Raw genomic sequence first — 27,615 nt, 5'->3', positions numbered from 1 at the left:
ATGGAGTTGTTTCTGTATTTTTCTTTTCATTGTCTTGATCAACGATTTCTTGCTTTATAATCAACTCTTCTTCACTGAAGTCTACTTCACATGCCTTGAACATAGGTGAACCAACCTTTCTCAGCATTGCTGGGACATCTTCATTTTTAGTTGCTTTTCCTTTACCACCTATAGCTTTATTGTTGCTATTCAAGGCATCATAATCAAGGCCAATAACTATATTAGCACATGGATTTTTCTTCTCATGATACTGACCAACTAACTCAGATGCATTCTTGAAAGACTTCAACTTTACTTTATTCTTTTCCGGCTTCTCCCTTAATACAACTTCAATTTCAGTAGCACACTTTAGCTTGTTTTTCAGATATTCATTTTATTGCTTGACTGACTCAAGCTCCACAAGCAGTAGATCCAGCTTTTGCTTCTCACTCTCAAGTTTCTCATTAGCTTTTGTTAGCCTACTGACTTCCTCAGTAGCTGCTACCAAGCTAGTGTGTATGTGAAACATTTCCACACTCATCTTTTCCATAGTCTCCTTATATTGACTAGCATTTAAATCAATAGTGGTTAGAGTTGGTACCTTTGATTTTAAAGTGGATGTTTCTCCACGCTCAAAGGCCATTAATGTATAGTTTCCAACTTCTTTATCCTAATTATCATTATCAGTGTCATCCCAACTCTTTCCTTCTTTAATATAGGCTTTTCTAGACTGCTTCCTCAAGAGAGCTTCATACTTTACTTCTAGTTCCAAGTAAGCTTTATCCTTCTTCACCTTTTTGTGCTTTCTGCATTTAGTAGCAAAGTGACCCAACTCATCACAGTTGAAGCACCTTATCTTTGATTTGTCCACAGATCCTGTTTTGTAGCCACCTTTGCTAGCTGAATTGTACCGAGCTTTTGGTTTCCAATTGTTGTTGTTGAAAGATTGTCCCTTGCCTTTGAAAAACCTTGGCTTCTTGACTCTTATGTTGGAAAATTTTATAGCCAAGTAAGCTATAGATTGGTCCATTTCATCTAGCTCATCCAAGGTGTAATATTCATCTTCCTCCAGCTCTAATACAACTTGCTTCTGAGGTCCTTTGTCCTTTTGTCCATAGCTTGAATAACTGGAACTTGATCATCTTGCTCATCTTCACTTTCTTCTTTGTCATTCATAATCAAAGCACTGGAACCATCAACAACATGTCCATGATGTGCTTTCAATGACTTTCTTTGCAGCATCTCAAGTTCATAAGTTTTCAAGATTCCATATAGAACTTCCAAAGTCATTCTGCTTAGATATCTTCCTTCTCTAATAGCTGATATTTTTTGTTCAAGATGGTCAGGAAGAGCTAGCAGAAACTTTAAGTTAACCTCCTTAGCTTCATAATATTTATCATGTAGCTGCAAGTCATTTATCAATTTATTGAACCTCTCAAAAACTTCAGTAATTCCTTATTTTGGTTTAGCCATAAACCCCTCATACTGAGAAACCATAATCCTAATTTGGTTTGACCAAAATTCCTCTATTCCTTCACATATGATCTATTTCTTCTCCCAGATCTGTTTGGTTGTGTCACAGTTGACAATGTTATTGTACATTACATTGTCAAGTGACTCTATTAAAATCAGCTGCAAGCCACTATCCAGAGAGACTTTTTCCTTTTCCGGTTCAGTGTATTCTGAAGGATCTTTAGTAGCATAATGTGCTGGAATGAGCATGTCTCCATCTGTAGATTCCTCAACTCTTACCATGGGAGTGAAATGCCCATTCTTGAGGATCTGAATATACAGTAGGTTGTCCATCCTTATGAACAACATCATTTTCTTTTTCTATGATGTGTAGTTAGATCTGTCAAAGTTAGGGATTTTGATACTGCTGAGCTTCTGTGTATTCATTCTTCCAAGTTCTTTAATTTGTTTGCTTTCAGATTTTGCTCTGATACCACTCGTTAGGTAATGAATACAACACGTAAGGGGGGGGGGGTGAATGTGTTTTGGATTATTTTTAAGTTTTTTAAAACTATTATGGATGTGGTGAACAAAGTAATCTAACTTGTAGAGATAAAATTTTTCATCATAAATAATAAAATATGCACATGAACACACTATCTTCAAAACTCAATTTTATATTAAAATCAAGTATGTCTTGCTACAAATTGCTGGGTTCTTTGTTGATAAAAAAACTCAACTTCTTTCTTTTTGATCTATTTGTTACAACTTAAAATAAAGCATCTACTGTTTACTTTATAGAACAGTAAACACAGGTTTTACACAGTATGCAATAACATGTACTAAACCCTACTTTAAGTTAACTGAAACTTTCTATTTCTGGCTTAGTGTATCTTTGCAAATCGTGCATGTCCGTGACTTTACTTTGTCAGTTAATCTTGGCCTTTGATCTCGAACTCCTCAAGCTGCTTTTTGTAGGCTTTTCAAATCAGTGATTGATTTTTTTTGATTGATAATCTTGGATCTTTAACCGGTCTGCATTTTGTACTTTGAGTTTTATATTGAGATCTCCAGTTTGAACTATAGAGAAATGATATCTCGATAAGTATATTGACTTATGGGGATCTCTTAGTTATCTACAAGTGTTTTGACTTATCGAGGTCTCTGAATTCTCAAATATAAACTTGACTTGTCGAGATCTCTGAGTTCTCGAATGAGTTTAACTTGTCGAGATCTCTGAGTTCTCGAATGAGCTTAGCTTGTCGAGGTCTCCAAGTCTTTGCATGCATAGTTAACTTGTTAATATCTCTAATTTTCATCTCTTTATTTTGGCTTATCGATATCTGAGTTCTTTAATGCAGAAATGATTTATCGATATCTCCAATCTTCATATATTCATTTTGACTTGTCAATATCTCTGAGACTTCTCTATAAGCTATTTTTGACTTGTCGATAAGTCATTCTGGAGTTCTCGAATGACTTCTCTATATGACTCGATCTGTGACTTGTAGATTTCTTAACTTATAATGTTTTTCTCAAAACAGATTTATTCAACTCCAAGCTTCTTCACAATGTCTCTGAAGCATGATCTTCATGATCTTCTTTCAGAGTTTATTCTTAGGCTTGAGATTCTTTACAGAAAATACTCTAGTCTAATCTATTGATAATTTTACAGACTCAAGTAATCCAATACAAAGTGCAAACTAAGATTATCATATAACTTACTTAGGGCTGTAAATTTGACTCAGTCTTGTTATAGTACAGGCATGTCTTTGTACAACACTTTCATTCACCAATAACATGCCATAACCTAATACACCAATTTCTAAGTCAAACATTCAAGATTACTAACTTTAATCACTTAAGCATAATCATGACTAACTGATGATAATAATCAAGCATAAACTCATCCAAATCATATCACTAATCATACCCATTTCCTAGCATACTCCCACAACTATCATAATATGCTTAAAACCATATTAAACCAACTGATTTCTAAGGGTTCAAGAGCTTTATACCTTCCTTGGAGAGTGGGGATTCACTTAGAAGCTTCAAGGGGTGCTTATATGGCCTTAGGAAGCTTGGATCTTCAATGGAACCTAAGAAAACCAAAACACGACTAACTTGGTTACTATTCACCCTACACTAAAATTATTTGTTTGAGCTAGAAAAGCTTGGATTCAAGCACTCAAAATACTTTCTCTTCTTAGTTATGAGATATAGGATCCAAATAAAGAAACCTTGTAATTTTCCATGGAGTATAGCTTGAGTTTTGAATTTCCAATTCACCATTTCTATGAAAAACTCGAAGTGAAGAAGAGAAATGGAGGGGGGAAAGAAGCTTGCTTGGGTGATTTTAATCCTTGTGCCAAATCATGTGGTGGGTAATGGTTTACATGGATAAATATCTAGATCTCACTTTATTAAAGTTATTACATCACTCTGCCTGCATCATCATAATGCTACATGTCATCTTCTTATGTTGTGAAGGTGTCTTACCTTTTCACCACATTATTTAGCTTGTTTTGGAAGCTTCCTTCTCATGCTACTTGCATGTGTTTGCCCCTTGGTCATTTATTTGTTTTACGATTCGCTTAACTCTCGTTCTCGTTGTTCATTTGAGGGATCATATCTGGGATCTTATTACTTGGGCTTCCCTAAACTTTTCTTAATATTTTATATTCCTTAAATGATCCTCTCTTATAATCCTTGAATTAAAATCCTTTTAATTATGTTACCTTATACTCAATTTTTTTGATATGTGGTGGATTTTCGGGAAAAATCAAAGTGTCTGAATTCGAATTCTAACGACCTTTACATACACCTATTTACTTTATGGAATACTAATACGATCTCAGAATTTCCATAATAGTACTCCTATATAGTGTGGTCTGATAATTTTCCTTACTCAGCACAATCAGCAAAAAGTTACTATTCATCAGGGTTTCAAAATTTTCCAAAAATTGGGGTTATTACAACCTTCTTTTGAAAATACTAGAGCCATAAATATTATTACAATTTTTTTTCTAAATAATATGAAACCTCGCGTGTATTTATATGCACTCACAAATTAAAATTTGACATGTTTTATGTCACCTTATTTTGTAATTATTTTAATATAAATTTTAGGTTACCTAGCATTACTCATTTCCTATAACTTTTTTACTTTTGAAGCACCGACGACTTGAATTGGTAGAGAACTAGAAAAGTCCATAAGGTGGAATTTAAGTCGTCATTCTAATTTTACGCAGAGAAATTCTATGTTTTCAAAAACAGTTCCAAAAATGATTCTATAATACTTAGTTGATAGCATATTATTGATTATTAATTTATTAATAATATGGACCCATGTTCATATATATGAGTTCCATGATAACATTACATTATGTTTACAACCATAATATGTGTGTTCACACATATCATGGTTATAAACATATTTTTTGATAATTGTTTAAATTTTTTAGGGTTGATTATAGGCGAATTAGTATTTGTCTAGGACCCCTAAATATAAGAATCCCAAATATTTTATATATCACGATCTTAAAATATAGGACTTCCAAAATATAAGGCCCCAAATTTTTTATAGGATATAGTTGAAAAACTTGGTTACGTAAATTTGATTGATATTTTTTATTTTAAAAATATAAGATGTGCTATATTTAAATAAGATAATAAGATTAATTTGCATAATTGTTGTTATTTCTTCTGTCAGTGTACTTTCGATAAATTTTTAAATCTAATTTTTAATTTATAAGGGTCCCATAATTTAAGTTCGTTTAGGGTCCCTGAATTTTCAGAGGCCGGCCTTGAGAACACATACAATCTTTGTTGTGTTAATTGATTACGCAAATTGTCATTCAATCGCAAAGTATCACAAAGTACATATAATGATTACTACATGGTCAAGAGACAAAAAAATACAAGTCTTTCCGCTGGACATTAAGGTGCATCACAATAAGTTTTTTCATCTTTATTGCTCAACAAACTCCAAAATTTCTCTTTACTCCCAAGAAAAATCATAGAATTCTTAGAAAATTTGTTTCTAGCCCCACTAAATCCAGAAAGTAATTTTAATTGGTCAACGTGGGGCGGAAAAATCTTTGCATGCAAAAGTCTGGGCTAATCCCTGTAAAATCATCAATACTATACCCAATTGCTTTTGTATGCATACGCAACACAGTAAGAAGTTTGTAAATTTGACCATCATCAAGATTAGAGCTAACAATCATAGGATAAGACTCGTTATCATCAAGATACACATACTTAAGATTTGATGGCAAAGGCTTTAACTCTAATTTCTTTACCTGAGGTTTATCACAAGAAGTAATAGTGTTTGTTACCTAACATCCTTGGCTTGGATCATCCTTACTATCCAACTCAAGAATCAACGAGTCAACTTCAGCTTGCCATTCCCCTTCTAAGGCTTCAAGCATAAGAACTGCTTCCAACGCATCATTCAACAAAATTTGAGGTAGCTCATCATCAAAATTTTTATCAATGACATCAATCTTGCAACAAGTATTCTCAAGCAAAGGAGACTTAAGAGTAGAGGTTAGAGTAAAAGTAATCTTATCATCGCCAACGCTCAAAGTTAGAGTCCCATTTTTCACATCTATGACAGCACATGTAGTACAAAGGAATGGCCTCCCCAAAATAATGGGAATTTGGCTATCCTCTTCCATGCCCAACACCACAAAGTCTAGAGGAATATAAAATTTTCTAACTCTAACAGGTGCATCCTCTAAAATACCCAATGGATATTTTATGAAACGGTCTGCCATTTGTAATGTCATTTGTGTGCATTTTAACTCTCCAATGTTTAATTTTTTGAAAAATTGAGAGAGGGGTGACAGAGACGCTGGCGCCTAAGTTACATAAAGCTTTGTCAACAAACAATGCACCTAAATGACAAAGGATTGAAAAACTTCCGGGATCTTTAAGTTTAGGTGGAGACTTATTTTGTAAAACAACACTGCACTCTTCAGTAAAAACAACTGTCTCCACCTCTCCAAAAGATCTTTTCTTAGTGAGAATATCCTTTAAAAACTTTGCATATGATGGAACTTGAGAAATTAAATATGTGAAAGGAACTGTTACCTCAAGATTCTTGACAAGGGTCATGAACTTACCAAAATGTTGATCTACCTTAGTTCTGTTCATCCTGCTAGAAAACAGAAACTTAGGCACATATGATAGAGGAACATTTACAATCTTCTCATTCTTAGCTTTCTTGCTTCCTTCAATTCCACCCTTATTTGTATGATCAACATCATCCATATTGTCATCTTTGCTGGTGTCCTTCTCTTTCTCATCAGTCGCATCAGTAGCAGGCATTGAAGGACCATCATATGTAAGACCACTCCTAAGTGAAACAACATTCACATTTTCTTTTGGATTTGTTGGTTATGATGGTAAAGAGCCAGGTTGCCTTACTATTGAAGAACTGGCTAATTGTGCAATATGAGTTTCCATCATCTTGTTATGGACTTTCATATCTTTAATCTCTTGCATCAGTAATTTCAGCATCTCATTTGTCTGATCAGGCTGTGCAACTTGACTAGCTCGAGGAGCATAATTTTGAGGAGGCTTCTAAAATCCCGGAAGATTCATAGGTCCCTGAGAAGGCCTATACTGTTGTTGTTGAGAACTCTGATAAGATTTATGATACTTTTGCTGCTGATTAGGCATATGAAGATTTTGAACATTGTTGTTCCTATATGAGAAATTTAGATGATCTCTCCAACCAGGATTATAAGTGTTGGAGTAAGGATTACACTGCTCCCTTTTTTAAAAAACATTAGCTTGCTCCATCTGAAAATTATGTGAATTCTGAACATTGTATGAACAATTATTGCCAAAATGGCCTTGAAAGCAACATACTTCACAAACATGCTTATTAATGGGAGCCATGGATGACAATGCATTAATACTCATAGGAGGAGCAGATGATTGTGAAGTCTTCAAAGAATGAATCTCCCGAGTTAATGCAGCGAGCTGAGATGATATTAGAGAATAAGCCTCCACTACAAGTTTATCCCCCTTTTTAGGTACTCTCGGGTTATTAAAGTGATGGGTATCTAAATTTGCAAGAAAAGTATATGCATCATCAACTCTTTTGTCTAGAAATACACCACCTGTAGTATTATCAACTGTACCCTTTGGTTCAGGGTCAAGACCATTGTAGAAGTATTTAATCAGAAACCACTTCTCAAGACCATGATGAGGACATGCACGTTGAAGATCTTTGAATCTCTCCCAACCATCTTTATGAGGCTCTCCATATTCTAGTTTGAAACCCGTCATCTTGTCAATCAAGTCATCAGTTCTGTTTAGAGGGAAAAACTCAGTTAAGAAAGCTTGAGCAGTTGCGTTCCACTCAATCACATTGATATCATTCGAATTATTTATAATATTAATTAAGTTTGACTTAATTAATTAGATAAATATTGATATTTGAATGTACTAATATTAATTATAAAATTTAGTTGTTAACTAATTAAGTGAGACTTGATTGTTATAAAAATAGGAATTTTGAATTGATAATAACTTCTAATTAGTTAAGAGTTATAATTCATTTTTCTACCCTCTATATAATATCTCTCTTTTGTGGTTGATTTTGTGTGTAAGAAACAATTTTGTGGTAGTACATATATAATTCTTGAGTTCAAGCATTCGTGTGGATACCGATATAGCATAGATCGCGAGAGCGGGATGCGTGGTGATTGAACAAGTTTTGGATCTCCATCACTCAACAAATTTGTAAAGCTTCTTAAGGTAAATAATCTGATTTACGAATTAAATATCTATTTTTCGCATGGATTCTGCGATGGGTTTCGAAAATTCTGGTTTTTCAAGTTTTTAATTACATTTTGCGTTGCGTTTTGTTAGGGATATGTTCTGTACTTGTTGATAAGTTAAAAACCACCTTAGTAGATTTAATTTAGTGATGTTGTAGCTTTCAACAGACGATTACTTTAACATCCGTTGAAAGGGTAACTTATGTATAATAAGTTTAGTAGCACATTTCTGCATATTGTAATGCCTTAGAGAACTAGATGTTGTAGAAATTTTTAAGTCATGTTGACTACTAGATTGAAATGCAAGATAGGTTGGCCAATTTTAAATTTAGATGCCTTGTAATCTTGTATAAGTGAAATAGAGTTAATTGCTATGAAAAGTCTTTCAATGGATATTCCACAAGGTTTCAACGGATGATCAACTAGAGCTTCAACGGATGTTCAACAAGACTCTCAACGGATGATCCAACAAAGTTTCAACGGATGATTTAACTGAGTTTCAACAGATGAACAAATTCAAAAGAGCAGTTGAAAGTGACTTGACATTCATATGCATTGATTGTATGCAAATGGAATGTGGCAGCCTATTTACAGGTTTTAGAGAACAAAAAAGCATTTCCATTTCCATGCTAAACTGAAGATATTTAAAGATGCTGAATGGAGAAATGAAGAAGCATGAAATTAGACTAGAAATAGTTTGTCTTATTTGTTTGTCTTTTTATCATGTAACTTGGTGATATATAAACCAAGGGTAGAGTAGAACAATATCCAAGTAAGTAAGCAATTACCAGAGAAATAGAAAAAACTATATCTGTAAAGAATTTCTCTGTTCTTGTAAGTTCAACTTGTAAGCAGCTATGTGCAAATCTTGCATCACAGAGTTCTCATATTAATATATATATCCCTGGTGGACAAATTCAATCCACCAGAAAGTTTTTAAATACTTGTATTTGATTACTTTGTGTTTGATTTCTTCAATATTTTCATTCCGCACTTTAGCTAAATCAAACACTGTTATATGTTCATTGTAGAACAATTTTTAAAATTTAAAAAGTAGCCAGAATTACATTCAACCCCCCTTCCGTAATTCTTTGTTAGATTGTTTGGGAATAATAATTGGTATCAGAGCAAGCTCTTGAAGTACTAAGAATTTAAAGATCACAACTAACAAGATGAACAGAAAAGATGTTGGAGTGAAGATTCCATTTATGGACAAAGACAATTATAGCCACTGTAAGGTGAAAATGCACCTGCATCTTCTTTCTCAAGATGAAGGATATGTGGACTACATTGAAAAAGGTCCACATGTTCCCATGAGAGCTGCTACATGAAATGAGCCATCCATCTCAAAGCCTAGAGTAGAATGGTCTGATCCAAATATTGAGCAAGTTCATAAGGATAAGAAGGCCATGAATATTTTGTTTAATGGTGTTGATGGTGACATGTTTGACAACATCATAAACTACAAAATTGCTAAGGATGTCTGGGATACAATTCAAGTTATATGTGATGGAACTGAGCAAGTAAGGGAAAATAAGACGCAACTCTTGATTCAGAAAGATGAGCATTTTCATAATAAAGAAAGTGAGTCACTTACTGATATTTTTAGTAGCTTTTAAAAACTTCTAAATGATCTAAAGTTGCATGGAAGAATCTATCAGACCAAAGATTCAAACCTCAAGTTCCTTAGATCTCTACCAAAGGAATGGAAGCCTATGACAGTCTCACTAAGAAACTCTTAAGATTACAAGGAATTTACCTTGGATAGACTGTATGGGATTCTAAAGACCTATGAGCTTGAAATAGAGCAAGATGAGAAGTTGGAGAAAGGAAGGAAGAAGGCAGGGTCCATTGCATTGGTTGCTGAGCAAGAGAAAGAGAAGGAGATAAAGGTTGAAGCTATGGAATCTGCACCAAACCCTAGAGTTTGTAAAGGCAAGGGAAAAGGGCTAGTAGCTGAACATGAAGACCATCTTAGTCAAGATGATATGGATGATATAGATGAACATCTAGCTTTTCTATCCAGAAGGTTTTCCAAGCTCAAATTCAAGAAGAATTTTGGAGCATCCAAGCCAAACAGAAACATGGTTGACAAGTCAAAATTTAAATGTTTCAAGTGTGGCTTGAGTGGTCATTTTGCAAGTCAATGCAGAAAGCCTGATTCTGATAGATATAAGTTTGAGCCTGTAGATTACAAAAAGAAATACTTTGAGTTTCTCAAACAAAAGGAAAGGGACTTTCTAACTCAAGAAAATGACTGGGCTGTTGATGGTTTGAATGAAGATGAGGATACAAGCTATGTCAATCTAGCCCTTATGGCCAAATCAGATGAAGCAGAAGTTAGTTCTTCAAGTAGTCGGGTAATCGCCACTAATCTAGCACATTTATCTAAAGCTGAGTGTAATGATGCTATAAATGACATGTCTACTGAGTTATATCATCTGCGTGTAACACTCAAATTTCTCACTAAAGATAATACTAAAATCAAAGAGAACAATTTGTTTTTAAGTGAAAGAAACAATGTGTTAGAAACTCAATTTATTGAGTTTGAGAAACTAAAGATAGAGTGCAAGACTGCTAAAGATGAACTAACTGAATCCTTAAAGAAAGAGGAGATTTTAAGAAAGCAACTTGAACGAGAACAGGAAGTAATCAAGGCATGAAAATCATCCAGAGATGTTCATGCTCAAATTACTATAGTTCAAGGTATAAAATCCCTTTGTGATGAAGCCTGGAAAAAGAGCAAAGAGAAACTAAATCCAACTTGGAAGAAGGAATTTCAACGGATGTGGATTCGACGGATGATGAATATTATCCGTCGAATTATCAAAAGAATTATCCGTCGAAAGACAAGGAACCACATTCGTTGAGTGAAAGAAAGCCAGTTAGCAAATCCCAGCTAGCTAAGTTAAATGAGAAATATGGATCAATTTCCAAGAAATTTGTTCCAGGAGAAACAAGTCAAGTGATAAAGAATAAGAGAGTCAATGTAGGCCATCTATCAATCAAGCAATTGAATGACAGCCTGGAGAAAATTTAGGTTAAAGCAGAATCTAAAAGGAAAAACAATAGAAGTGGGAAAGTAGGAATTAACAAACATAACAACTACACACCTGATAAATATGTACCTAGAAAAACCTGTGTGAAGTGTGGTAGTGTTAATCATTTGTCAATTAATTGCAAACTTGCTATGCATGTACCCATGTCTACACCTCCTTCTTTTTCTAACATGTCTACCATGCCTGTCAATGTTATGCCAACATCGAATTTGAATGCACAATTTGCTAATATGCCATTTGTACAAAATCCTTACTATGCTGCATTTAGGATGCCTCAAATGCCATTTAGCCTGCCTTACTTGAATAACATGTTTGCACAAAATATGCCCTTCCATGTAAATCAGCCTGTGCATGATAACTATGTAATGGCGAATGGTTACAAAGGTTCTACTCAAATGACTAAAAATGAATCTCAGATACCTAAGTCAAATGAGGACACGCCTAAGAAATCTAAAAAAAAGGCTAACAAAACAGGACCCAGGGAAACTTGGGTACCAAAATCAATTTGATTTGATTTTGCTGTGTGCAGGGAAATAGAAAGAATCTTTGGTATCAGGATAGTGGGTGCTCAAGGCACATGACTTGAGATTCTACCCAGCTCACTGAGTTCAAGAAAAGAGCTGGCCCAAGTATCACTTTTGGAGATGACGGCAAGAGTTATACTGTGGGATATGGCTTGATTTCTAAAGACAATGTCATTATTGAGGAAGTTGCCCTAGTGGATGGACTCAAGCATAATCTGTTGAGTATCAGCCAGCTTTGTGACAAGGGCAACTCAGTAACATTCAATTCTGAAGCCTGTGTCGTGACCAACAAGAAGAACAACAAAGTGGTTCTCACTGGGTTGAGAAAAGGAAATGTGTATCTAGCTGACTTTAACTCATCAAATGCAGAATCTATTACTTGTCTTTTCTGTAAGGCAAGTCAAGATGAAAGTTGGCTCTGGCACAAGAAGCTATCCCATCTTAACTTCAAGACCATGAATGAACTAGTCAAGAAAGATTTGGTAAGAGGAAGTCCTCAAGTGTTATTCTCAAAGGATGGATTTTGTGATGCCTGTCAGAAAGGTAAACAGATGAAGGCATCATTCGGAAAGAAGCTTGACTCAACAATTGAAAAACCTTTGCAATTACTACACATGGACTTATATGGACCAGTTAGTATATCATCTATCTCAAAGAAAAGATACTGCCTAGTAATTGTGGATGATTTCTCAAAGTTCTCCTGGACATATTTTCTAAAATCCAAAGATGAAGCTAGTGAAATCATCATCAATCACATAAGGCAACTTAACAATCATCTTGATTTCAAAGTTAGAAGAATCAGGAGTGACAATGGAACTTAGTTCAAGAATTCTGTGATGAGATTGTTTTATGAAGAGAATGGGATCATGCATGAGTTTTCAGCAGCAAGAACCCCAAAACAAAATGGAGTGGTGGAAAGGAAGAACAGATCTCTTATTAAAGCTGCAAGAACAATGCTAGAAGAATCAAAGTTACCTACATACTTTTGGGCAGAAGCTGTAAACACTGCATGCTACACTCAGAATATTTCTTTGGTTAATCAAGCAAAATGCATGACACCCAACCAATTTTTCAAGAACAGGAAGCCAACATTAAACTTTCTTCATGTCTTTGGCTGTAAATGCTATACCTTAAGGAATCAAACTGATCCGTATGGAAAGTTTGATGCCAAAGCAGATGAAGGCATTTTTGTTGGATATGCAGTTGGAAAAGCATACAGAGTCTACAATCTCAGAACTAACATTATTATGGAATCTGTGCATGTGATGATAAAAAGATTGAAGGACTGTAAGATGGAGATTTCCATGAAAGCCTCAAATTTGATAATGTTGAGATGATTTGTGATGATAGTGATGATGAAAGTGATCAAGAAATAATATCTAAGGACAATGCAGAAAAATCCACAACAAATAAAGCATACAATTCAACATTCGTCGAAAGACCAAGTGTATCATCCGTTGAAAGACAGTCTGTATCATCCGTCGAAAGGCAAAGATCAACATCCGTTGAGCCATCAATAGGAGTTGAAAATTAATATAGATCAAAATCAGAAAGAACCCCAACTTCAAGTCAAATATCCACAAACTCAAGGGGAGTTTCTTCTAATCAAAATTCTGTCATACAACAAGACAACAATGATGCCTCTTCATCTAGAGCTAATCTACCATAATAGAGAAAATGGACAAGAGATCACCCATTTGAGCTAATTATTGGTGATGCATCTTCAAGAGTGCAAACAAGAAAAGTAACTCAAAAAGAATGTCTTTACAGTAGCTTTCTATCACATGAAGAGCCTAAAAAGGTAGAAGAAGCTATGTTGGATCCATATTGGGTTTTAGCTATACAGGAGGAGCTAAACCAATTTGAAAGGGATAAAGTTGGAAACCGGTACCCAAGCCTAAAGGAAAGAATCTTATAGACACCAAGTGGGTATTAAGAAATAAGATGGATGAAAATGGCATAGTAGTCAGGAACAAAGCTAGATTGGTTGCTAAAGGCTAATATCAACAAGAAGGAATAGATTTTGATGAGACCTTTGCTCCTGTTGCAAGACTCAAAGCCATCAGAATTTTTCTAGCTTATGCAGCCCATGCCAATTTCAAAGTCTATCAAATGGATGTTTAAAGTGCCTTTCTAAATGGAGATTTGGAGGAGGAAGTGTATGTCAGTCAGCATCCTGATTTCGAAGACCCTAATTTTCCAGATTATGTCTACTATCTTTTGAAAGCACTTTATGGACTGAAGCAAGCACCTAGAGCCTGATATGACACTTTGTCAAAGGTTCTCTTAGGAAATCATTTTACAAGAGGTACTATTGATAAAACTTTATTCTTTAGAAATTTCAATGGGTCTAGTATACTTGTTCAAATTTATGTAGATGATATTATATTCAGATCTACAGATGAAAATCTTTGCAAAAAGTTTTCCAAACTGATGCAAAGTAAATATGAAATGAGCATGATGGGAGAACCAACTTTGTTTCTTGGTTTACAAGTTAAGCAAGTTAGTGATGGAATATTCATTAGCCAAACCAAATATATTTATGATCTTTTAAAGAAGTTTGATTTAATGGATTGCACATCTGCAAAAACTCCCATGGCCACTGCAACTAAACTTGAATTAAACACTACTGAAAAGTCTGTGGATATTTCAAGCTTTAGGGGCATGGTTGGCTCACTCTTATATTTAACATCCAGTAGGCCAGATATAATGTTTGTTACTTATCTTTGTTCTAGATTTCAGGCTAATCCTAGAGAATCTCATTTAGTAGCTATTTGGAGAATTTTCAGATATCTCAAAAGAACACCAAAACTTGGCATTTGGTATATCCTAGAGATACTGGTTTTGATCTAACTGGTTACTCAGATGCAGATTATGCAGGTTATAAAATTGATAAAAAAGTGCTATAGGATCCTGTCAATTTCTAGGAAACAAGCTAGTATCCTGGTTTAGTAAAAAGTAAAATCCAGTCTCTACCTCTACAGTTGAGGCTGAATATATTGTTGCTGGTAGTTGTTATGCATAAATTTATGGATGAAAAATCAACTATTGGACTATGGTCTACAGGTGAATAACATTCCTATCTTCTTTGATAACACAAGTGCCATTGCAATTACTGAAAATCCAGTACAACATTCAAGGACAAAGGACATTGACATCAAGTACCACTTCATTAGAGAGCATGTTATGAATGGTACTGTGGAACTTCATTTTGTTCCAAGTGAGAAACAACTTGCAGACATTTTTACAATCCACTTGACGAATCAACCTTTACCAGGTTGGTAAGTGAATTAGGTATGATTAATTACTCTTAATTTGTTATGGTGTAACGTCTGGAAAATTACGTATGTGTTATATCATATTTATAATAAATTATGTGTATTAATGTGTCATTTATGTGTAATTATCTGTCAAACCCTAATTGCTATGTGTTATGTGTATTCCGTATTGTTCTGGTATTTTTAAGGTATTTTTCAGATGTTTTATTTTTCATTATAGCTTTTATTTCAAACGTTTTACGACCCAACCCATGATTTTAAAGCAGGTATTTCAAATAAAAATAATGGGCCTTATTTTTCATCAAACAGCTTTTACCATCGCATTATTCTGAACATCTAGGCATTTTATAAATTTTCTCGTTTTACGAAAAATGACATTTTCACGGGCCCCATTGGGTGTTAAAAACCCCACAAAAATAACATTTTTATTTTTATAAAATTATAGGACCTTTATTTATACTATTTCTTTGTATTTTTGCATTATTCACATTTTTTGAGAAATTTTGGCATATATATTGCATATATAAAATATTTATAAATTAAATTTTAATACTAAAAAATTATAAAATTAGGGGCTTATTAATTTTAAAAAGTGTAGAATTAGGGCCTTAATTTTAATTAGGAGTATTAATTTCACTACTATAAATAGCCTAATTTTTATTTAATTATTATTAATTATTAACTAAAAATCAGAAAAATACAAAAATTCTCTGCAAATCGGGTCGGGAAGAACAGGGTCGGGTCGAGAATTCAAGCCGTGATTTTGAGCAGATTAAAGCACCAAATCAAGTGATTCAAGTATCCAAATTGAAGGTTTCGATCTGTTCTTTCTGTTTCTAGCATCAACTTCATGTTTTAATTCGTAGTTTTTGATTTTTGATTTCTAGGGTTTATGTTCGAATTAGGGCTTTTTGATTCTAGGGTTATTATGATGTTTTGATGATTGATATAGTTTCCTGATGTGATTTGCAGTCGATTCATGGTATTTAATTGATCAAACGATACCTAGACAGCAAAGTTCGATTATTAGGGTTTATACCGAATTTTCAAATTACAACTCGACGATTTCTGTGAATATTTGGTTCCTGATATGTTAGGGGTTAGATTGAATATGTTTTAGCTTCGATTTGCACTATTAAACGTTAAGTTTCATGTACAAATGAATGATTTCGATATTTGGCCGGATTTTGAAGTCGGTTTGGCCGGAGGTAGAGATTCAGGGATGTTTCTGATATGATTTGGCCGGGAATAGATTGGTGAAATGATTTGGAGTTGAAACCCTATGAAAAACAAACCAAATGGTTCTGTTTTTGGCCCGAAAACGGGCTGCCGGAATCCTGGTCGGTCGCCGGATTCTGGGCAGATTCCGGTTATGTTCTTCATGACCAGGAATCCAACACGTTTGACCCGTTTCCAGAACCCGGTTTTGATCCGTTTTGTCAGGGATTTCATTTCTGACTAATGTTTCTCGAAAATAATTTTTATTTTATTTTTATTAACTTTAAAAATTAGTTTTATTTATTTTATAAATTGATTAATTAATTATTTAATTAATTGATTTATATTATAAATAATTCTGAAATATTATCTAAAAATCAGATTTAATTATTTTCTCAATTATTTATTATTTATTATTTATTTATTAATTATTTAAAAATGATTAATTATTTTGATAATTAATCAAATAATTTTCAGTAGATCATAAATTCATTTTAGTTCCAAAAATTATAGAAAAATCCTTTTTAAATTTCGATTTTCTTAAATAATTATTTAAAAATTATTTTAGGGTTTAAAAATTAGTAATAATTATTTATATCGAATAATAAATTGAATTATCGGTGTTTAATCGATATTAATTAGACCGTTAGTCCGATTCGAGCGAAATGAAAGCCCTTTTACTCAGAAATATGAATTCTTTTCAATAAAATTAATATTAAAGCCTAATTTCTTCTAGAAATTAGTTGACCTTGTTATTTGTTTGATTATTAGTCGGATCGTGTGCCGAGAGGAGTCCGAAAAATTCTGAAAAAAATAGGAAACGAGTCAGATAATGATCAGTTGAGCGATCAGCGAGTCGTTTTTGATTCTCAAAATTATTTTTAATTATAAAAATGATTATGTGCTTATGTGCTTAACTATATTATGTGATTAATCGAGTCTTACTTGCTAATATATAATATACGAGTCAGTCATAAGCGCATGGGTAGACGATATGAACTATGTGAAGTCAATTCAGGATACAATTGAAGTACAAAATGACTAAACCGTCTAAAACAGAAGCTAAGCCAGCAAGGCAGGTTGACTCGGTGATTGACGAAGGTGACGTATATGTAGTGAGTCGCGCAAAAGGCAAGTTTTCCCCTATTCTACTTTCAGAATAATGACATTTCTTCAGATTCTTATTACGCTCGCACTCTTTTGATTCTTGTTCATATTTTATTTCGATTCTTGATTTTTCCTTTTTATTTGAATTCATTGTTCATACTCCTATTGTAACTCACAATTATTGATATATTCTGGTGATTAGAATATGTCAAAGCATACCGATTGTTCAGGTTGATATTCCATGGGCTGGATAATGACACTTTGGGGATTAAGTTTACTTAATCCTAAGGACCGGGACATAACCGGATCCTTGAGATGGGCCGTAGTGCCTGGGTGCCCGACGGGATCTATATAGTGGGATATAGATCTTCACTATATCCTAGCTGATTAGCAGGGTATAGATGCGAACTTGTGTCCAGTTTAGTTCATTTGTATTCGCCAGTAATGGCTTTCTTTTTATTCTCGCGGGGTTATATCTTTGCAGATATACCCGGTTACGGATTCATTTAAATTGCTTTAACACTGTTTAAATTTTGCGGACTTGTTGAGAAATTTTTGGCTCACCCCTTTTTTCTTGTTATTCACCTAATTGTTTTCAGTTAAGAAGGAATATGAAACCTATCAGGACTCGAGTGGTAAAGAAGCGGGTCAAGCCTCGGGATCCCCTCATACCCAAGGTGTTGATTCCAATCCAGGAAGAAAGCTTTGAGTTGCCCGAACAGGTGGAGTGTAGATAGTTAGTGTGTGTGTTTGAATAAAAGATGAAATTAATTTAAAACTGGTTAGACAATGGTTTGTAATAAAGAGAGTTGGTAAGATTTTGAATTTGGTTTGTAATAAAGTAGTTAGTGGTTCTTGTTTTCATACTTCAACCTAAAAAGATCCTGGTTAGTGTTAAAGGGGTTTAGATTCATTTTTTATTATTTGTTAATCAGATTGTACAGATTTGGTGATTAGCTAGTAACCCCCGGGTCTGGAGGGCGTTACATATGGTGTCTAAGCAATTTGAAATGCAGCTAGAGTAAAATTTGATATTTCCTGTCAAAAATGAAATTTTGGCTATGTCGGAATTTACATCTCGATGGATGTTCATTATCCATTAAAAATGAATATTCGTTGAATTCTATCATCCGTTGAAGTATCAAATATCTCTGGGTACCTTATCCTTATCCGTCGAACTGCTTTCAATCTTAGCCGTTAATTCTAGGCATTATCCGTTGAATTTACTTATAGCATGTAAGTATATTTCGATGGATTATCATTAGAATTTTGATAGTTTTCTTTATTTTTAAACGGATATTTTGGGCAAATTTGATTGGTTTCTTTATTTTTGCTTGTACTTTTTAACTGTTTATTTTTGAGATAGTATAAAAGCCAATTTTATTTTTCATTTTTACTTTTATCTTTCTCAAGCAATTTCTCTAACTCTTTCGTCTCCAAAGCAAAAGCTTTCTTCTCTGGAATTACACTTATTCTCAGCAATAGCACCAGTAGTCAAGATCATGTCCCAAACTGGTTTTGTTTATGAAAAGAATAACTTCGTCGCACTAGTGAACAAGGAGATTGCAGCTTCTGAGGATTACCAGAAAATGATGGATTTCATTCGAAGTTGCAAACTGAAATATGCTTTGTTGGAGTCTCCTTTCATCTATTGTGAAGTGGTTGAGGAGGCATGAACCACTGTTGTTTACAACATAAAGGACAAAATAATTACCTTCGCTCTTAAAGGTAATAACTACTACATTGACAGTGATATATTTTGTGCTTGTTTTCAATTTCCTGAGAATAACACAGTAGTTCCACACATTGACACAGATGTAAGCTCTATGCTTGTTTCTATGGGTTATTCTTTGGACCCTGCCAAGCTAGGTGAGATTAGAAGAAATGGCCTTAGAAAGGAGTGAAGTTTTCTCTGTGACTCTTTTATTAAAGTATTTTCTGGAAAAATTAGTAATTTTGATGTTGTGACATACTCACTTGTTAACATGCTATATATGTTGCTTAGTGAAAAGTACCATAACTTCAGTGAGTCTGTCCTGTATGAATTAGGCTTTAAGCTAGGAGACATTAAGAAAAGGTCTAAAAATATATATTATGCTAGATTCTTTATGTTGCTAGCTAATTTTGTTTTTGAAGATCTTATCATTGAGAACCCAACCAATAAGCTTGATTGTTGGGTTCAAGAAAGAAGGGTTATTGCTGATTTGAACATAAACAACCTTAGTGAGGTTCCTCTAGTCTACTTGCCAATCATGGAGGGGCCTCAGGTAAGTGAGGTAAATATTTCTGTCCCTATTACTTCTCTACCACCAGTTTCTTTGCAGACAACTGTGGTTATTGCACCTGTATCATTGACCAAACAGGTGCCTACCCAAGCCACTAAATCAAAAGTTTCCAAAACCAAGTCTCAAAAACCCCACTCTAGTTTCTCTCAAAAGGTACCAGTTTCAAAATCTACTAAAACCAAAGATGGGAGTGTGAAGGGGAACAAGTCTGGTGAGGGACAGGGTGAACATCAAAGAAACCCTAAGGATAAGGAGGGAGAGGTGTGTGTAACCTAACCTACTTACACTACAGTTTCCCAACAAATTGTAGTGCTTAATAAAGATATAAGCTCATTACTAGTTTCATCCTCCCAAAAGGATGTCATTATTGAAACAAGCTCTCAACCAAGAGCACGGGCCAAGAGGGTTGGGGACACAGACTTACCCCAAACTTACACAAGAAAGAAGAAATCTAAAATACTTGGGGATATATAGGGTGCACACACAGTGCAAACTGCAGTCTAAGACTCAGTTACAACACCTTCCCAAAGTCAGTTTAATGTGGCTCCTGTAAATATGGAGTCACAGAAAAAATCTCTAAAAATAGAAGCACCTCACACACAAAATTCACCCACAAATTCTTTGGATGTGGATATGATTCACACATCAATTCCTGATTGTCCATCTTTAACTCTCATGGAGAAGCCAAAATCTACAGCAAGTGAGCATCATCTTCTAGATGAATTTTTGGCTCACTTGCCATTTCTCTCTGATTCTACTGAGAAATCTGTGCCAAATCTTAAATCAATCACCACAGATTCTATAAAAGTTTCCACTCCAAACTCTGTCATTTATAATATCTTGACGGATATTGTTCATTCGTTGACTAGTGATTATATCTCGACGGATGTGCTTAACAGCAGTCATCCGTTGAAACTCTCAACCACTACCACGACGGATATTTCTCATCCGTTGACTATCACTGCACCACTTAAAATATCAAATGTTGTCATAAGTGCAGATGATTTAGTAATTGTACAATCACTCCTAAGATTGAGGGAAGGGAGTGAACAAAATGAGAGGTTGAGTTGCTCTCAGGAAAGAGGAGAGAAAAAGAGTGAAACTATGCAAGCGATTTCTTCCATCTTGGTGTTGAGTGGCATTTATGACACTTTATAATGCTCCATTAAGCTTTGAATTGGTGTATTTTTACTCAAGTTGTTGGTGTTTTAATGTGTTTTCTAATGTTTTTACATTTCAGGCATTAATCTGAGATTCAGGTGAATTAGCATTGATTTGATGCTAATATGGTGTTAGGATGGTGTCCAAGGAATAAAGGCTCATGAAGACCAACTCGTTGCAGCAATAAAAGAAGGCAATTCCAGTTTTTCCAGAAGACCTGCGCGCCCGCGCTGTACTAGTGCGCGCCCATGCCAGAGAAACAGAATGTCAGCGCGCCCGCGCTAGTGAAGCGCGCGGTCGGGAATCCAGTTTCCTGATTCAAATAGAAGACTGTTTTTCTGGGCTTTTGGCTTAATTGGGATGCTATTTAAAGAAAATAAAAAGATGTTTTTAATAACGGAGCTTAAGGAGAAGACGACAAGAAGACCTATAGCACAATTCAACGAAGGTGAAGAAGATCTAGTTTATTCTTGTGAATCTTTATTCTAAGTTGTAATCTTGGATGCTCGTTTCTTGTTTTGTTGAACCTAATACTCTGGTTTACGTACTTTATTTATTATTTGTTTATAAAGACTACATTTATTATACCATGCTCTCATCGGAACCCACGTTGATGATGAGTCCGATTATGGGCTAATCATTATCGTAGGGTTCTAGCGGATTTATTTATGGATTTCTTTAGTTGATTTGTTTCGATGCCTTAGTGTGTGATGATTGTATGATAACCTACTATTGGTTGTGCTTATTCGTCTTATGAGTATCGCGAACTTATAAGATAGCATGTTAATTCTTAATGAAACGACAGTGAATTTAAGGATTTAGAACTTACCATGCTAGCATAGGTTCATGTGTTATTGCTATGCATGATTCGTAGGTAATTTTAACCATCTTACTTGCCCTATTTAATCACGATAGATAAATTATGCATTAAACTGTTATGTTATCAAATTCTATAGACATATAGGGTCTCAATATAATTGGTGTCTATTCAGCTTCTATCTCTTTTGTGGATGTCTGGTAGTATGGTATTCGTACAACGAAAGTTGGCGTTTATCAGTTTCGTGTTATCTGATTAGTGTCATCACCATTACATGCTAAGGTTAAGAATGAAAAGTCTATTGAATGAAGTACTTAATGAAGTTAGAATCTCATGTTTGTGCCATATATTATTCAACTCTCTTTAATCTCTTTAGTTAATGTTCTCTAGTATAATTCTCAATAGTTAATCGTAGTATAATTAAAACCCAAATTGTTATTCGTCTTAGCATTGAATAATAGCCATATCATTGTTACATAAGTGCATAAATCACATAGTTAATTTAACCAGTCTCTGTGGGAATGAACTAGAAATAATTCTATATTACTTGTGATCGTGTATACTTGTGTGAATTATTAGCGCGTGCTTAGTGACTAACACTTGGCAAAAGTGAGTGAGTGGAGTCCCACCTTAGTAAGTGAAGGTGAGGGTGTGAGGGTGGAGAGCCAAGGGGAGCCCTTGATGCAAGAAAATAGAGAAAATGAGAGAAAAGCAGGTACTGAAGAATGGGAAGAGCCCATTGTTAGTGAGTTAAGGGATGTCAATGAGGCTGAAGAGAAATAGCTATTTCAGCAAGATCATCAGGCTATTTTAGAATTTGTTTCTTATGAAGATGAGGCATTTACTCATCCTGTTCCAGCTTATCAAGTTTTTGCTGAACAGGACAATGTGGCTGCTGAGAGAATTCTCAACTTGGTGCACACAACTGACTCAATGCAAAGGGCCAAGGATGTAATCACTGCCATGCCCTCCACAGCAGGTGATGACTTTGAATATTATGAAGACTCCTTTGGGGATGATGGTGAGGATGATGAAGAAGAAGGCATGAACATAGGAGGAGAAGCAGATATTCCATCATGGATGATGCACAAGGAATGCTCTTAGTCACATCTCCAATCCACACTTTTCAAGCTCATTCATGACACCCAAACAGCAATTCAAGCACCCACAAGTAACAACACCAAAAGTTTACTTAAACCTCACCTGTAATCTCTTCAACTACACAAGATACAGGATCTCATACAAAGTCAGGATTTGGATGCTCTAAATCAAAAACTTTCTGAAGTAAAATAAGACTTTATAGGAAGGTTGGATGCTAGGATCCCTAACACCACAATGACAGGAATAGCTCAAAAGCTAAGGAAGGAAGCTGATATGAACCAGGAAGGTTGAGGCCATAAATACAAGACTGACAAATATGGAGAAATTAATGGCCAAGATACTTACAAATCGGGAAACTCAAACAAGTCTGCTACAACAAGTGGTGGCTACACAGACCTCAAACTCTACTCAACTTGATGCTAACAAAAAGGGGGAGACAGTTTCTATCATTCCTGTTAGTCAAGGGGAGTCATTAAGTGAGGGGAGGAAAGTGCTCAACATAAATGTCAGCAATGTAATAGTTCCATCAATTGCCTTCACAAAGCCACCAATGCTTGATAACATTTATTTAATCAATATAACAGCAACTGAATTGGAGTTGAATGAAAAATGGAAGAAGCTTGATGAGAACATCAAGAAGAAATTTGGTCCAATTGAGAAACAAGATAAAGTCTTTTCTCATGTCTCTCAATTGAGACCAATTTTATCCAATGACATGAGCTTAGGGAATATGGAAAAAGTTCAACCCTCAATAATCAAATCTCCAAAGTCCAATGTGATTTTTGAACTAAAGAGAAATTATCGAAAGAACTCAGACAAAAATCCATTGGACATGGTCTAAGAGACTCCTAAGCCTAATGAGAAAAAGCTACTTGGAAGGTCTATTGCTTTCTTCAAAGATCCCAGAGACTCAGTACTAAAGAAAAGAATTGCTAAAATCTACAGGAATGGTAAATTAATCTGTGTGGTGGCTGGATATCAACAGTTTGCAGAGTCTAAGAAAGAAGAAAAGGTGAGGCTCAAACAATAACAAAAGCAAGCTGCTTTAGAGGCCAATAACCAAGCTAAGAAGCCTACAACCACAGATTTTGTAATTCCCACTGTGACAGTTGAGACTCAGATTGAAGAAAAGCAAGAAGAACCAAAGCAGATTAAGAAGCAAATATACAAGCTCAAACCAAAGAGGAGGCTGGATTTTAATAAAGACAAGGATGAATATATGCCAACCTGATCTACTACCTCAAGTCAAATAGCCATGCCCATGAGGGAGCAGGCTGAATTCAAGGTGTATCCTGACATGGATTTCCGTGGTGAAACCATAATTCCCAAGGATGAACCTATATATTGGGAAATCCTACCACTTCATGATCTGAACATTCCAATCCAAACTAAGCCAAGGAAAATAAAGAAGAGAGCAATCAAAAAGGTCAAGCCTGTTTAGACTTTAATCCAAGACATTAGCCAAACCCAAACCCACTGTCAATAAGGGAGATTAACTCTTCATCTGTGACATCAAGGAATTCTCAGATATAAATCTCTATCTGGATGAGCTAGAAGAAGTTAGAGCCATTGATACTTACAAACATCTTCCAGAGAGATTAGTCTTCAAGTACCAGGGTAGAAAAGAGCTAACTTGGCCTCTTCACAGAATTTTCAATAAAGGCTATTCTGTTTTGGTAAAGATTTTCTTCTCAATCAAGAAGAACTTTGGATTCAACATAGTTGCCAAGAAATTGGTACCGAACAAAATTGAGGAGATAAGGAAAAGTTGGAGAGGTCCAAATGCACTCCCAAGAGTCCTAAAAATTCCATACACAGGAAGTAGAGTGCATTTGAGGCCTTACTGGTTGATGAAGTTCAAAAATGAGAAATGCACCAGAAGATTCTTCAGATTGGAAGATCAGCTAAAAATTTCAAGCAATGAAACTCTCATGGAGATGCAAGGAATGATGGATCAGACAAGTGAGGATGAATCTGAATTCTACAGGAAACATCAACACCAGATTGAAGAAAACAATGAGAAGTTGGGAAAGAAGTTCAGACAGTCAAGGAAATAATCTAAATCTGCTCAGTCTAGAGGAGCTACTTGAAAATGGCTTGTGAGATTCTCTGTAAACCTTCCTCCACATTATTTTCAATAAAACTTGCAGTACTTGTTAATTTTATCTACTAGAAATCAGTCTATATTCATAGGGTGTTTTGTTATCATCAATTTTCTCTTAATTTATGGCTATAATTCTAGTATACATAAATTGGGGGAGGTTGTTAGGGATATGTTGTGTACTTGATGATAAGTTAATCAAAACACCTTAGTAGATTTAATTTATTGATGTTGGGTGGAAGGATTCAGCTTGATGCACGTTGTTCAACCTTTTGTCATTGTCCATTTAGAACAATATCTGCAGCTTCAAGCTTCAGTGATTTCTGTAGTGATTAGTTCAACAATTAGGATAGGAGACTTTACTTAGACCTGCAAAAAAAGTCTTTCAGTAACAAAAGTCCTAAACTCTCTGTTCTTTTAAAGTAGTCTCACTATTTCTCACTACACCAGTCTCATGACTTTTAAGAGTCAGAGTTTCCTCGCAAGGATTACTAAATCCAGACACTCATCTACCTCTCCTTTTGCCAGGAAGGATCACGCCTCTCTTATTTTCTGTTTTTCTCTCAATCTTTTCTCTCATCCTCATATGAAAGGATCAAATGTTGTTTGACCTACAAAAATAAGAGCTGGCTGAGAAGAGTTTTCTGTGATCATATGATTAGGGGTGATCCATATAGGTCTAATCATACTCATTTCATCAGAAGAGTGAGTATACATTTCATACCTTGTGGGATTCTGAAGAAGCAGCTGATTAATTTAACATTAGTATACAGCTGCATCTTTCATCAGTTTTAACTGTTCTCACAATGTTCTCAGTGATTCTGCTTTCATCACCATTTTGAGGTAATGGTTTTTGTGTGGCTGGAGATTCAAGAGTTGTTGTATGACTTTGACATCCAGGTTCTTATGTACTCTACTCCACTGTCTGAATTCTAAGCTTCTATTAACACTATTTGTTGTGCAGTTGTGTCATGTTTATCAAGAGATTCTTCGTTGTCTGCTATACTATGTGAAGTATAGGTTCTTGTGGAACATAGATCAGGAAATGATGGTGCTGCTATGCCCCATTAAGACATAGGTTCTTGTGTTAATGATCTAGGAAGTGAAAATCTTTTGATAGTCTCATCTACATGTCCAAGAGTAATCTCTTTCACTCTCTTTTAGTTTCCTGTTGTAGGAACTTCTAACAGTTTTTCTTTGAAAATCTTCCTTAAGTCTAACATAACAGGGTTGATGAGCTTCTGTGAAGACCAGTATTATTAAGTTCTGGTACTTTCTTTGTAGATGAATTAGAATAGCCTTTGTAAGCATCTTGGACAGGAAGGGTTGTTCTAGTCATATAGCGGTTCTGATTTAGTAAGCATAAATATCCCCTTCATGAATTCTGTAGGTTTTAGATAAACATGAGGATCTTGTCTTATTACATCCTTCTCTTCTCAAACAACAAAACAAAGGAAGAACATTATGTGAGGTTTCTGTCCTTTTATAAAACAGGTTCCTTTCGAGAGTCACCTGAGTGGGTTTGTGTTTGAGTTAGTGTTTGTGTTGATGTGCTTGGGTGAACTGCACTTTGGTTGTGAAAGATGTATTATCTACAGCTTAGCACAAATTCCTGTTGAGTGATCCTTAGATCTCAGAAATCTTGTAATTAACAAGTTTCTTGCAATTATAGGCAAATTTAGAGAATTTTGCAAAAATTTGATTTTCAAAGATGTTTAGATACAAAAGTTAAGGAATTTAAACCAAAATCAAGAATGGTTTTGTGTAACATTCTACTTTACTTATCCGTTGATATGTATGATGCATCAGTTGAAACCAGATGTGTTATCCCTATTTCGAATGATTTGTCTGGTTTTCATGTTGTTGTCTTGAAGATATTGTTTTTAACCTGTACTGTATTGAACATATGTAACCTTATGATGTTTAGTTTGACATATGCAGTGTAATATTTTCAGTTGCATGCAGTATTACAGGAAAGATAATAATCAGTTAAATTATAAACACATAGAAAACAAGGCACAAACAGCTTTAAAATAGAGAAGATGAATGATTTTCAGTAATATAGAAACAGAGTACATGATGATTTAGATCCCAACAATTAAACCCTAATCCTAACTACTCTAGTTTCTGCTTCTTCTCTGCTTCAATCCTCCTCGCCCTGCTTTGGTACGCTCCAGACATGGAGTGTACAAGAGAAATGATTCTCTCTTGCAGCTCCAGAGCAGCAAGGCGTTCATGCTCAGCCTCTAAAGCACGTCTCTTCTGTTCGAACGAGACTTCACCCTCGAAAAATAGAAAATTTATTTGATCATCCCAAGAAAGTTCTTCAAAAACTTCAATGGGAACATCAAAAGGACTGCAGACTATCCCTCTGATACGGACACGAAGCCCAACATGGTCATAATAGACCCTATTATCAGCCAAATGAAAGGATGGTTGATAAACGCCATTGTTTAGCTTGAAGAATACAGGAGCAGCCATTTGAGAGATTTGAACAAGATGAGGGTTTGGAGGTAGGATGTTTGTTGAGAGAAAAAGTAGTGATAAATATTGAAGAGAGAAGGATTTGAATTTATAGAAGGAGAAAAGAAACCAAGAGACACTTGAGTTGCCTGGTTAATAAGTGTTATAATCATACAAACACACTTTACGCGTACCTAGGCAGTTAAAAGTGACTTGCCTTTCTAGATTAACTATTCCCCATGCAAGTACTCAAGAACACTTACACAAAAA

General features: G+C 34.9%; 1 protein-coding gene across 1 annotated transcript; it reads right to left on the bottom strand.

Moving 5' to 3' along the window:
• Positions 1–5,504: 5,504 nt before the first annotated feature.
• Positions 5,505–6,768, bottom strand: LOC141665559 (uncharacterized). Its single transcript, XM_074471542.1, has 3 exons — positions 6,309–6,768; positions 5,832–6,208; positions 5,505–5,738 (listed from the first exon to the last, which is right to left on the bottom strand). The coding sequence occupies exons 1-3, from the start codon at positions 6,766–6,768 to the stop codon at positions 5,505–5,507; spliced, it is 1,071 nt and encodes a 356-aa protein (XP_074327643.1).
• Between the last annotated feature and the right edge of the window lie 20,847 nt (positions 6,769–27,615).

Source organism: Apium graveolens, chromosome 6 (assembly GCF_009905375.1).
Source record: "Apium graveolens cultivar Ventura chromosome 6, ASM990537v1, whole genome shotgun sequence".
NCBI lineage: Eukaryota > Viridiplantae > Streptophyta > Magnoliopsida > Apiales > Apiaceae > Apium > Apium graveolens.
This window is presented reverse-complemented; position numbering and strand designations above follow the sequence as displayed.

Excerpts from the sequence above, each read along its gene's own strand:
- LOC141665559 (XM_074471542.1), bottom strand. The coding sequence starts at position 6,768 with ATGCCTGCTACTGATGCGACTGATGAGAAAGAGAAGGACACCAGCAAA. Across the intron at positions 6,209-6,308 it reads GTTTGTTGACAAAGCTTTAT|ACCGTTTCATAAAATATCCA; the intron begins GTAACTTAGGCG and ends TACAAATGGCAG. Across the intron at positions 5,739-5,831 it reads AAGGGGAATGGCAAGCTGAA|GTAAAGAAATTAGAGTTAAA; the intron begins GTTGACTCGTTG and ends GATAAACCTCAG.